Below are 12,545 nucleotides of genomic sequence, written 5' to 3'. Positions count from 1 at the left end.
GGATTTGCTGGACGGTGGCTGTCGGCGTATGAGAAAGAGTGCCTGCATATGGCCGTCCATGATGGCGAAAACATCTTCTTCGGTCAGTCTCTTCCTCAGGAGCCGCCAGTGTTTTTTTCCGAGCTGTGGTATCGAGCGATCGTTAAAAGTGAGTGTTGCCACTGTTATGACTCAGCTTCTATCCCACCGCTGGCAACTAGTTATGATTCATGTAGCGTGGTCGGGCCGGTAAAGGGACGAGGAAGATCGGAGACGGGGTTTCGAGATTGACACTGAAAAACTTTATACAACTCTTTACATAATGTACAAGTAAGAGCAACTGAGAATGGCTCTCAGTTAAAGGGAGCTCTTAGCGGAAGGGAGCCTCTCGATAACAAACCAGCAGCCCGTTAAATATCCTTCGTACTCCCCATATCTCTGACTGCAGAATGAGGTTCGTAAAACGATGTCCAGTAGACCCTGGTGCTACCGCCCTCGGCAGGGGGCAGTGCTGCTACTCTCTCACAGCTCGGTCTATGCAAAGGGGAATCCTAGAACACTGTAGCGTCGACGTCATCCCTGCGGTCCGGTCGGGGCCTCCGTGGGAAAGGAATAGTCCGCAGATTCCCAGCAGGCGAATGAAAGTCCTTGTACTTCACCCACCGTCTGTTGTCCGAAACATGGGGCCTCTGTCGAGGTCAATTAACATCCCCAGCGTGACCTTTCAACAGCATCCTCCGACCGGCGACCTGAACGCAGACTCGCCCACTTGACGCTGCCGCTGTCGCCACGGTCGATGGAGTCCGCGCCTGTATGCACTTTGGCTGGAAGGCATCCCTGGTCATAACTCTAGCCAACATGACAAACGAACAGCTACTTATGGTGTCTTCGACTGGTCGCTTTAGATCGCTCTAGAGCGCTCTGAGAGGCGACCGCACATTCGGCTGGCCGAAACCGGTTGCTCTAACTACATTCGGCTGGTTCCCAGCTCAGAGCGCTCCGACGCGCTCCGAGAAAAAAGTCGGAGCGACTCCGAGATGAGTCCACGTGACAGAGCCACTTCCGCCATTTTGTGAAAGCGGTGCGAGGCCTCGGCGTCCCCTACGCGTAGGCAGAAGCAAGTGTAGTCTTTTGACGCAGTCACGCTTGCTGCGTTGCGTTTTTCGGGTGCCGCGCTGTGTGAGGCAAAGTGTTCATATAAACGCCGGATAAGCATACGCTAGGAACGCGGTCTGTGTTGCTGTCGCATGACGACATCGATTCCAGCAGCAGCTCAGACAAGGACGACAGTGCTGACCACAAGGCGATGTTCGGAAAATGAGCATCCCGTGAGACGGAAAGCCGGGGTAGTGATAGATACACGCTAAGCGACGACCGCGATGTAAACTGTGTGCGACCACGTGCGGCTAAAGGTAATCAAGGGACCTTACGTGCTGCTACGGTTGACATCAGCAGCGGTGCCGCGTCATGGTTCCGGAAGTTACGTCCTCCTTGACCATTGACTCGCTGACCATTTCGCTTGACTAGTCTCGCTAAGCGCTCAGAGCAAGAGCGGCTCACACTCTGCCAGATCCTATCCGGACGGTGGGAGCGACCAGTCGAAGACACCATTAGCTTCGCCACCCTTTTCGACTACGTTTAGCTGTTTGGTTTTGGGCTGTTGATTTCGACCAACTTTATGCACTTGGCTTACCACCCTCTCTCTTTCGAACTCGTTTAGCTACTGGGCTTTGAAAACGTTTCTTCAGCCAGCACCACGGCTAGCGGTGCGGTCTTGCACGTTCAGCTCGCATGTCAGCACGCTTTCGACATTCCGGTCGGAGTAGAGAACATGCACTTCCACTGGCATGGTAATTCTACGAGCATCCCACGGCGCACCCTTTTCGCGAACATCCGTCGAGGATTCCTTCGCACCACATCAACGCGCTACTGAACTACGCTGCTGCGTCTTTTGAGGAAAGGAAATGGCTCAGTAACTGTCTGGTTTCTCGGTATAATTCTTAACTCAGCCACATCTGACGTCGCGAGGAGAAGAGGGAGGGAAGGAACGACGGAACATCGCCGGGAAGGGGGGGGGGGGGGTGGGGGGGGGGGAGGTTAGGGTAGGCAAGAAGGCGGGATTGAAAGAGGAATGGCTTGGAGACACTCCGTCGACAACTCGACCTGAATACTGTTAAGCTAACACCTTGCAATGCATTACGGCTGCCCTACTGCCTCCAAAATGGCTTATATAAACTAACACAGCTTACGCTAGGAAATGCTAATTGTGTCCGGGCTTATTTTTAATAAAGCTCTTCTTTCAAAAACTGTAGGCCCATATTCTAGAAAACGAAAATTGCTTTTTTCAGAGAAGGAAATGGCGTGGTAACTGCCTCGCGTATCTCGCTGCACAACTGTACTGCGACGTAAGGAAGAGATAAAGGAGGAAGTTAAAGAAGAAAGGATGAAAGAGGTGCCGTAGTGCATAGCTCCGGAATAATTTAGACCATTAGACCACCTGGGGATCTTTAACGTGCACTGACATCGCACAAAATACGTACGAGTTCAGTTCTCGTTGGAGGAAGTCAACTGGTCATGGAGGTTTCCCCTAAAACTTTAGTAACGTACACCTTCCACTGCTTCTTTGTTACGTTGACATACACCGTGTTCTCATTCGCCGGCGTTCTCACTTCTTACTTGCCACCCCGATACAAGAGGCCGCATTTTTAATGGACTACAAGGTAGCCTTAATTTTCAAGAGGAGCTGCTATCGGCCAGCCTGCACTGGTTACAGAGGACGTTGTTTAATCCACCATGAAAAAGCTTTTTCAAGTCATCCGGCGGCGTGTGATCTGAAGTGAACGGCGGTATATTTCGACGCGTGGCATTTCGCTGCTCTGCTACGCTTGTGACGAGACTCCTTCCATGCAGTCGCGATTGTCGCCTTGACAACCGCCACATAGAATATAAGATTGCGCTCTAAAGGGGGCGGAAGAAGCACTTGCTGATGTGACCGACGCTGCGGACGTACGCAGCGAAAGATGGCTCCCTCAAGCCCGACGTACACTCTGGTCGGGTTCTCCCCAGAGCTCGAATGGAGGCCCCTGGATTTACACAACCCTTTTCCAACGAATCGAATATGCAGCGACTGCGGATTGGTACGAAAGAGGACTGGGATACTGCCCTGCTTGCACGTGCTGTGCGAGTGCTGCTACGAACAGTGCGACCAGGGCGGCTTGAACGAGTGTCCTCTGGACGGCAACCACTACGAAATGGAGGACGTCGCTGTGTTGGACTTCACTGCTCACGATCTCCTGAGAAGAGTGGTGAGCGAGAATGGCCATCTTTTTGTCCCCCGTCTGTACGGTCCACCGTCTGAAACCGTTGCTAAATAACCCAAGATAATCGTACCGATTCCGACCTTTTCACCATTTCACTATATATAAATACATGTATATTGTTAGAAACTGCGCTTAAGATTAAATTAATGTTATAAATGCGCGCTGAAGAAATGAAACGATTAAGCACTCACGGGAAGGAAATACAAAAGGATATATATACAAAAACTTAATTGCACGCCAAAATACATACTCGCAAATTCGCACGCGGCTCGCGCACTCGCACCGTCCAGCATCGTGCACACACTGTCGTTCCTTCTCGTCCGTCGCTTGGCTGAGTCGCCTCTCAGCGCCGCAGGCTACCGCGCACTTGCAGTGCACCGGAAGCGCACATACACACACTCACGCGCACACATGCACGGGCCCACTTGAAAGCAGTCCCCGCGCGGCCCTCCAGTTCGTACTTGGGGTAGCGGGCCATTGCCCGCGGCCCTAACGAATGCATCAATAAGCTAACGAAACGGGCGATCATCGGTCTTTTCGCAGAACTGAGAGTGGCTCCAAGGATGCTCACCCCCACCCCACCCCCGCACTGAAAGCACACGTGTGGACACAAAAGAACGCTCGCTGCACGGAGCGACACTCGCGGAGAAAAACATCTATATGAGAAATGGCCCTTTCTTAAAATGTATATATATATATATATATATATATATATATATATATATATATATATATATATATATATATATATATATATATATATATACATATGCACAACTAGAAATAATCTGAAAGTAATACTTCCAGTTCACTGTACCATTAGTATCAGAGTTTCTACGCGCACTTACAAACTTTTTGTTTAAAAAACTGTAATTGGCGTTGAGTTATATTTATATTTATTTATATTTATTTAAATTACATAAAGCAATAAATGAGAAAATAATGCTAATATATTACGCTTTTTGGTGTTTGCGGACCACCAAAACCAGTTGCACGCGCATATCTTGCAGCAACATTGGCTTTCGCGGCGGTGGTACAGTGTAGCGGCGACGGATTTGTCGGTGGCTCAGTGGTTAGGGCGCTCGTCTAATGAACCCGGGTTCGAACCCGACCACGGCGGCCGCGCTTCGATGGAGGCTAAACGCAAAGCCGCCCGTGTGGTGCGCGATGTCAGTGGATGTTAAAGATCCCCAGGTGGTTAAATTATTCGGGAGCCCTCCACTACGACACCTCTTACTTCCTGTCTTCTCTCAATCCCTCCTTTATCCCTTGCCTTACGGGGTTGGTCAGGTGCCCGCCGAGATGTAAGACAGATACTGCGCCATTTCCTTTCTCTCCCCCCCCCCCCCCCTCCAAAAAAAAAAAGTAACGAGCACAGATGTGAAACGACAGCTCGCGAAACCCTTCGCTGCGCCGTGCCCCCATTCGGTCATTTCGACGAAACGTCTGCATGTGAACCGGCCTTGAAGCCAACTTCTAGCACGCGCAGCTGCAGGCATAACCAGAAAGGATCGAAAGCGTTGATTAGCCCGCAGCAACTGGGCATCTTGCAAGTTTTGCGGCCGAAGAAAACTGTGACCACGCGGACGCGGCACCTCGCACATACAACCGGTTTGGGGAGAAGTAGCTTCAAACCTCTCGGCCGTCCCCGCTGAGGCGACATTGTCCCTTTCAAACAAAAGCACCACCCTTCGTGGAGCGGCCGAGACGGGGTCGTGTGGGGAAGGGTGAAGGGAGCATTGAGGCATGCTAGCTATAACTACAACTGCAAGGAGGATAGGGTGAAGAGAAAGCGTGTACAAACAACACCCGCACAAAGCCGCTGCGGCCAGCCAGTAAGAGTGCAGGGAGAGAGTGCAGTGCAAAGCTAAGTGCCGGACCAGCGCCATTCTGGAACTTTTTTTTTTTTTTTGCCCAGACGCACGCTGGGCATTCGTGCAGCAAAATCGCGCCAGCCGAACGCATTGCACGGCGTCGGCGCTCCTTTCAGTCCTTACTCCGTGCACGTGAGTCAGCTCCTGGAGTCGCGACTGCGGCCTTGACGACCGCCGGCAGCAACATTAGGACGAGCTTTTAGGCGGTGGGAAAAGCATTTCTACGAGCGGCCAGCTCAGCGGACGTGCCTACATTGAAAGATGCCTCCCTCAAGCAAGCAGTACACGCTGGTCGGGTTCTCCCCGGAGCTCGACTGGAGGCCCCTGACCTTCCTGAAGCCTATTCCAGCCAACCGGGTGTGCTGCGCCTGCGGTCTGGTGCGCAGGAGGACAGTGTTGCTGCCCTGCATGCACGTGCTGTGCGAGTGCTGCTACGAACAGTGCGAGCAGGACGGCTTCAATGACTGTCCTCTGGACGGCGACCACTGCGAAAAGGACGAGGTCGCTCTGTTGGACTTCACTGCTGACGATCTCCTGAGGAAAGAGGTAAACACGAGAACGGGCATTTTGTTTCTTTTCGTTTGCGCCTTGCGATTTTGTTGCACAGTGTTTCCCTCATGTCTACGCATTACATATCCGTCGGAGGACAGTGTAAAAATGTACTGCAAATCCAGAACCCTGTAAAATGTTCCTTTTGCTGCAGCGCCCTTTTATCGGCCTTAAGTAATTAGGCTGGATACGAATGGTATCCGTGAAATATTGCAGTACTGCACTTGTCTGCTTAAGAGCTGAAATGCGAGAGCCTTTCCTTCTCCTCTCTTTCTGCGTCGATTTTTCATTTTTATCTTTGTAAATTTTTTTTTATTTATGGTTCGTGTTCTTTTCTTCTTATTTTTGCTTGATTTTTCATTTTTCGCATAAATTTTCTGTTTCTTTTTGTTTCATTAAATTCATGTTGCTTATGAAGTTGCTTAATCAACTTTACTTTTTAATTTATTTACCTTACGACTTATGATTGACAGTTCGTGCGGACAACTTCAGTCCACAAACTTCCGTGTCCAACTTCGGTCCACGCCACTCATGCTCCAAAAGAAGCTTACGCATTCAAACAAAGCCGCCGCGGTGGCTCAGTGGTTATGCCGCTCGGATGTTTACTCGAAAGACCCGTGTTCGATCCTTGCCGCTGCGGTCAAATTTCATGTACTGCGCGATATCAGTGCATGTTAAAGAAGGCTAGGGGGTCGAAATTCCCGTAGCCCTCTGCTAATGCCTCCCTCGTAGGCTGAGTCGGTTTGGGCGTTAAGCCCCCGATAGACCCCATTCGTAAAATAAAGTTGACGCCCACAGGTTTGAAATTTGAAATCTAAGGCATCTTACAGAGTACCTCGTCGGCAAAAATATATGCGCCGCTATGCTAACTGCTGCGTCGTGCAAAGCCGCTCGTAGAGATTTTGTCGCGAAATAGTGACTGCAATCCGTTGAGCACAAAGACAGCGAAAATGTCATCTAAACAAAACTTTTTATTTCGGCTGACTAGCGCCCACAATGGACTGAATCACTCGGCGGCGGCGTAGCAATAAGCGTGCTCGGCTGTCATCGAACAGAACAACCGCCGCTCTCGACCGTGCTCAATTAAATGCTGGTAGCGAACTTCTGGATAAAGTGTGCAAAGTTACAACATTCTGGAACAACGTAGAATCGGTTCCGGCTGGATGCAATCAATCGAGATAAATGTGGTCGCGTCTTGCATCGAAAACAATGCGATAAAGCAGCGTGCCGGCAGCTTTGAAAAGTGAACCAACACTAAAACGATTCGCGGCATTTCTCCCCTCACGAAGAAAAATAGGCCCGATGATTTAAAATATAAAGCGAATCTGGAAAAACAGCGTCCTTAATTTTTAGTGCTCATATTAGGGCTTTAGACGGGACTGCATCGACAACTTCTGATCGTACGCGGCTTCGCTGGGATGCAGTCATTTCGTCGGGGACGACTTCTTAGTCCTGTTCACCTAGCCGACGAAGAACCTTGTACGGGCCGAAACAGCGGCACAAAAGTTTTCACTCAATCGACGACGGCGAATGGTCGTCCAAACCCAGACTTGGTCTCCTGGCTTGTATTCCGCGTTGCGTCTTCGTAGGTTGTAGCGTCTGGCGTCGGTCCGCTGCTGATCTTTGATCCGTAATCGGGCAAGTCTTCAGGCTTGTTGTTAGCCTATCAAAAGTTGCCACATAACCACAGTGGGGGATCGGCCAAGAATCTGGTGCCTAAGCACCTGTTCTCAGATAATAAAAAAAGAACACCGGAGGATTCTAATACTAATAGTAATAATAATAAGATTAATAAAGAGAGCGATTAATGGGAGGTTCTTCTGCGAGTTGAAGGTAGGCGGAGACGTCGACGTTCTCTTAGGGAAAGCTGGGCAGCATGGCGTCAATCGTGGAGGTGGCCTCCCTGCCATGGACAAGCCTAAAAGGCGTCATCTGGGTGGTCTCCTTTACTGAGGTGTTGTAGGCGAAAACGATGTAAGGCAGGATGACGTCCCAGGACTTATGTTCGGCATCGACATACATGGCGAGCATATCGGCGATGGTTTTGTTCAGGCGCTCGGTCAGTCCGTTGTTCTGCGGATGGTATGCAGTTGTCCCCCGGTGGCTGGTTAGGCTGTAACGCAGGATGGCTTGCGTCAGTCCCGCCGTGAATGCTGTTCCTCCGTCCGTGATGATCACATCGGGGCGCCATGTCGCAGAAGAATGCACTCTACGAAAAATTTGGTGATTTCTGCTGCTGTTCCATTTAGTAGGGCCTTTGCCTCCGCGTAGCTGGTCAGGTAGTCGGTCGCTATGATGATCCACTTATTTACAGACGTTGATTTCGGGGAAGGGCCAAGCAAGTCGATGCCGATTTGTTGAAAGGGCCTTGAGGGAGGTTCAGTGGGGTTCAGAAATTCTGCTGGTCATGTGGGAGGGGTCTTTCGTCGCTGACAATCTCTGCAGGTTTTCACATAATGTGCGACATCGGCAGACAGTTGTGGCCAGTGATACTTTTCTTGGATGTGGTGGAGGGTGAGAGAAAGCTCGAGATATCCAGCTGTCGGCTCGTCGTGTGAAGCCTGTAGAACTTCTGCGCGGAGACTTGCAGGTACAACAAGGAGGTAGGCTGTTTTGTTCGCTGCGAAGTTCTTTTTCGCAAGGACATCATTCTGAGCACAGAAGGAAGACAGTCCTCCCTTGAGCGAGGGGGGGGGGGGTGAAGAAACATTGCCTTCCAAGTACTCGATGAGGTGGTTCACGACACTGGTGAATACCTCCAAAAGTTCCTTCCTGAATAGCTCCCATGTCGTTTGGGACGACTCGTGGTTTTCGTACCACGTACGTGCTGAGCCCTCCAGTAAGAAAAATGCCTGTCCAAGTTTTGCCGCATCATCCCACTTGTTCAATGACGCCACGCGCTCAAATTTGTCCAACCATTCTTCGGGGTCTTCGCCTAGGTATCCATTGAAATTTGGCGCTACTTGCGGCTGTTGCAGTATGACCGGGATCGACATCTTTGGCGAGGTCGTGGTGCTCGCAGCAGAGCCTTTTCTCTGACGGGTGCAGTGCGGCAATGTCCCGAACTCGGGCTGCTCTCCCTGGGGACTCATCCTCCGGTGCGAAGCACAGTGGGCTGACGTCACGACTTGAAGGCGTGGTCCTGTACATGGACGGGAACCCAGCACCTCCACCAGATGTCACGAAGTGGTGACTGCGATCCGGAGAGCAGGAAGACAACCCATATGGCGTCTTAACAAAATTATTTATTTGTCTCCTATTAGTCCCCTAATTCCTCTTCCACAGTGCAGGGTAGCCAAACGAAACCCCTTTCTGGTTAACATCCTTGCCTTTCTCTCCTCCTCTTTATCTGTCTGTCTGTCTGTCTGTCTCTGTCTGTCTGTCTCTGTCTGTCTGTCTGTCTGTCTGTCTCTGTCTGTCTGTCTGTCTGTCTGTCTGTCTGTCTCTGTCTCTGTCTCTGTCTCTGTCTCTGTCTGTCTGTCTGTCTGTCTCTGTCTCTGTCTGTCTGTCTGTCTGTCTGTCTGTCTGTCTGTCTGTCTGTCTGTCTGTCTGTCTGTCTGTCTGTCTGTCTGTCTGTCTGTCTCTGTCTGTCTGTCTGTCTGTCTGTCTGTCTGTCTCTGTCTGTCTCTGTCTGTCTGTCTGTATGTCTGTCCTTTATTTGTGCTGACTTGCGCCCAGATGTCACGAGGTGGTGACTGCTATCCGGAGAGCAGAAAGACAACCCATATTGCGTCTTAACAAAACTCTTTATTTGTCGCCTTTTAGTCCCCTAATTCCTCTTCCGCAGTGCAGGGTGGCCAACCGAAACCCCTTTCTGGTTAACATCCCTGCCTTTCTCTCCCCCTCTTTATCTATCTATCTATCTTTATTTGCGCTCACTTGCGCCCACAATGGACTGAATCACTTGGCGGTGCCGTAGCGACAAGCCTTCTCGGCGGTTGTCGAACAGAATGCCCGCCGTTCTCGGCAGTGCTCAATTTAAAGCTGATAGCGAACTTTTAGATAAAGCGTGCAAAGTTACAACATTCTGGAACAACGTAGAATTGGCTCCGCCTGGATGCGGTCAATCGAGATAGATCTGGTCGCGTCTTGCATCCGCAAAGTTTTAAAGCAGTGTAGCGGCAGCTTTGAAGAATGAACAAATCCTACAAAGATTCGCGCAATATCTTTGCACGTAGGAGTCGTGATGTAGTGAGAGGAAACCTTCTTCTGAGTCTCTAGTGCTTTCGACTCCTGGAAATGTTATGGGCGGTGCATTGGTGTGCTCCAAAGTAAAGCCGGTGGCGGTGAAGTTTAAATCGTAAACTGCGTGCATCTGGATAATCACGGAAGCCTAGCATTCTGGGTTTAGCTAGAGCACCGTCTCAAATGTTGACGTGAGAGATGGTGCCAGCGTGCTTCAAAAAAGGGCGTAATTTGTGAATAAGTTGTCTTGAAGCTAAAAAAATGAGTCTTACGTACTTTTTTCTATTCAGGCAAGGGATGCGATAACAAGAATTCAGGAACATCCCCCTTCTGCCAATTTTCGTTTCCCTGAATACAAAAACAGTTCGATAACAGAGGTTTCATTACTTTATGTTTCCATCCTAATAAGGTTATCTCGCACGGCTGGCAGCGTTTTTTACCTTGGTTAAATTAAATGTATTTCGCAGGTTTGCATTTTTGTTGAATGCGGCCGACGTCTCCATGCTTCTAACTTCGCCCTACGTAGGGATCCGCGTGTATTGTTCTTGTACTGAAAAAGCCCATCTTAGATTCAAAGTTCGCATGCCGTTTTACCGTGGCTGTCTAAAGCCGGCGTCATGAAGTTGCCCTGCATCTCCTCGATGCACCCTAAAATGCACTCCTGGAGCTTCGCCATCGCTGTCAAGATCAAGCCGTTAAATTTTTCGCCGAAGAGTGTGACCTTCCACCTTTTGCAACGCTGTTCGGTTACAAGGCTTCTCGAACATGGTGTGTCAGTTCACAGTGAGATCTAAGGTCTTTTAATGGTGTTTGTATAATGTGTAGGCAAATAATTTGATCTCCTCTTCACATTTCATTATTTTTGTTTTTTTCTGACTGAAAATACTGAGTAATATGAAGGATACAAGTTCCCTATACATTACTAGTAGAAAACGATTGTATTTCAAAATATTGGCCGCGTCTAGAGTTTCTTTTCATTGTCCCGCAGAGGAGCAGATAATATAAAAACTCATTTCCTCTTGGTTATACACAGAGAAGGGCATAAATATCTCCCTCGCCAGATAGTTACGCCATCTCACCAACTGAGTTATTTTGTATCTTTGCAGGTCAAGTGCTGGAATGAAGGCAGTGGCTGCGAGTACGCGACTGCAGCTTCAAGGATATCCCATCATTTCCGGTTGGAATGTGAACACCACTCGGTCCGTTGTCCCAGGTGCTCGGCCACCATTCTTGGCACAGACGTGTGCAAGCATCTCCGGTCGGCCTCTTGCAACACTTCGACGCCTCCCGCATCCGAAAGCCAAGTTCCAGCGGGTCAAGTGGATGAGGCAGCATCGTTGGCTTCTTTCAGAGGAGCCTTTGAATCTCAGGCGCGTGAAATCACAGCTCATCTGAGGCCAATGGCTGTTGATACCAGCACGAATGGGGACCGATTAAGTGAAATCTCTCATGGCATAAACACACTGAAGGAGACACTGCGTCAAGAACTAACGTCTTCAATAGGACAGAATCACGAGGAAATAATGTCCTCGAACGCTGAACTCAAAGAAGAATGTTTAGCCACCTGCAGAGAGACTGTTAACACTTCCTTCAGAATCTTCGACGAAACAATAAGCGATAAAATGAGTGGAATCCGAGCCGACTTGTCGCAGACTGCAGATAGCATTGAACAAGTCAAGACTGAATTGATGGAAAGCGATCAAAAATCATTGCAAACCGTCCCCAATGGGCGTAGAGAGAGTGCATTACAAGTGACGCAGTGCGAGTTTTTTGTTCGAGGCGTGAAGTCTCTTCATGAGGAGGCGAGGATGCTGGGCAGGGCTGATTATGACAGCGAGGAGGTGTACCTGCGCGGCTACTGTATGTCTCCTGGAGTCGCATTCTTGATACGAGAGGCATCGATGTCGATGTGCAGACCCGCACAGTTGTGGATGAAGTACACTCTGCACAAGGGCGACATGGACAACGATGTCCAGTGGCCATTCCAGCACAGGATCCGGATGAGTGTAATTCATCCGGAGGGAACCGCAGACCATGTGCTGGAAGTTGAAACAAACTCGCACCACCCAGCTAATCAAAGACCAAGAACATCAAGTTGTCAGGCTTGTTACTTTCCTGGATGTTTTTCCCTCGGAGATCTCATTCGTCACGGATACGTAGATAATGACCAGCTTCGGATAAAGTTCGAGCTGCTGCCTTGAATCAGACTTGAGCGCGGACAAGGGCCACCGCTTCAAATTTCCTGCCTGCGAAAACCTTTGCACGCTTCATTTGTTTGTGCAAATATTTAGAAATTAACTTTACGTTTTGATGAAAATTCATCTTTAAACACTTCCATGAATGTTTCTTCCTCAACAGCTTCGAGTAACAACGAAGCAGAAAAATATATTATAATTTTTACTTATTTTTGAGCATCAGATGTCTTCTGGCGTAGAATGTGAAATAAAGATGACTAAATAAACAAGTTAGTTTCCCTCTCCCAGAGAATGTTGTCTTTTTAAAAAGTTTGGTAAAACGTCAGTACTCGCTTCCTGCATCGGTCTCTCATTATTTACTCTTTCGTGCAAAAAAAAAAAAACCAGCACACACATCATCCCGGTTGTTACTTTATCATAATATTATTCAGTGTCATCTAGTT

At 49.3% G+C, this 12,545-nt stretch overlaps 1 protein-coding gene across 1 annotated transcript; it reads left to right on the top strand.

Annotated features, from left to right (window-relative positions):
* Positions 1 to 5,434: 5,434 nt before the first annotated feature.
* LOC144103687 (uncharacterized) lies at positions 5,435 to 12,108 on the top strand. Its single transcript, XM_077636346.1, has 2 exons — positions 5,435 to 5,719; positions 11,014 to 12,108. The coding sequence occupies exons 1-2, from the start codon at positions 5,435 to 5,437 to the stop codon at positions 12,106 to 12,108; spliced, it is 1,380 nt and encodes a 459-aa protein (XP_077492472.1).
* Positions 12,109 to 12,545: the final 437 nt, after the last annotated feature.

The sequence above is a fragment of the Amblyomma americanum genome, chromosome 9 (assembly GCF_052857255.1).
Source record: "Amblyomma americanum isolate KBUSLIRL-KWMA chromosome 9, ASM5285725v1, whole genome shotgun sequence".
NCBI classification, from domain to species: Eukaryota; Metazoa; Arthropoda; class Arachnida; order Ixodida; family Ixodidae; genus Amblyomma; species Amblyomma americanum.
Note: the sequence above shows the minus strand (reverse complement) of the source record. Positions and strands in the feature narration are given on the sequence as shown.

Bases quoted from the DNA above. Each gene is read 5' to 3' on its own strand.
- LOC144103687 (XM_077636346.1), top strand. From the start codon at position 5,435: ATGCCTCCCTCAAGCAAGCAGTACACGCTGGTCGGGTTCTCCCCGGAG. The intron at 5,720-11,013 runs GTAAACACGAGA...GTATCTTTGCAG, and splicing joins ACGATCTCCTGAGGAAAGAG to GTCAAGTGCTGGAATGAAGG.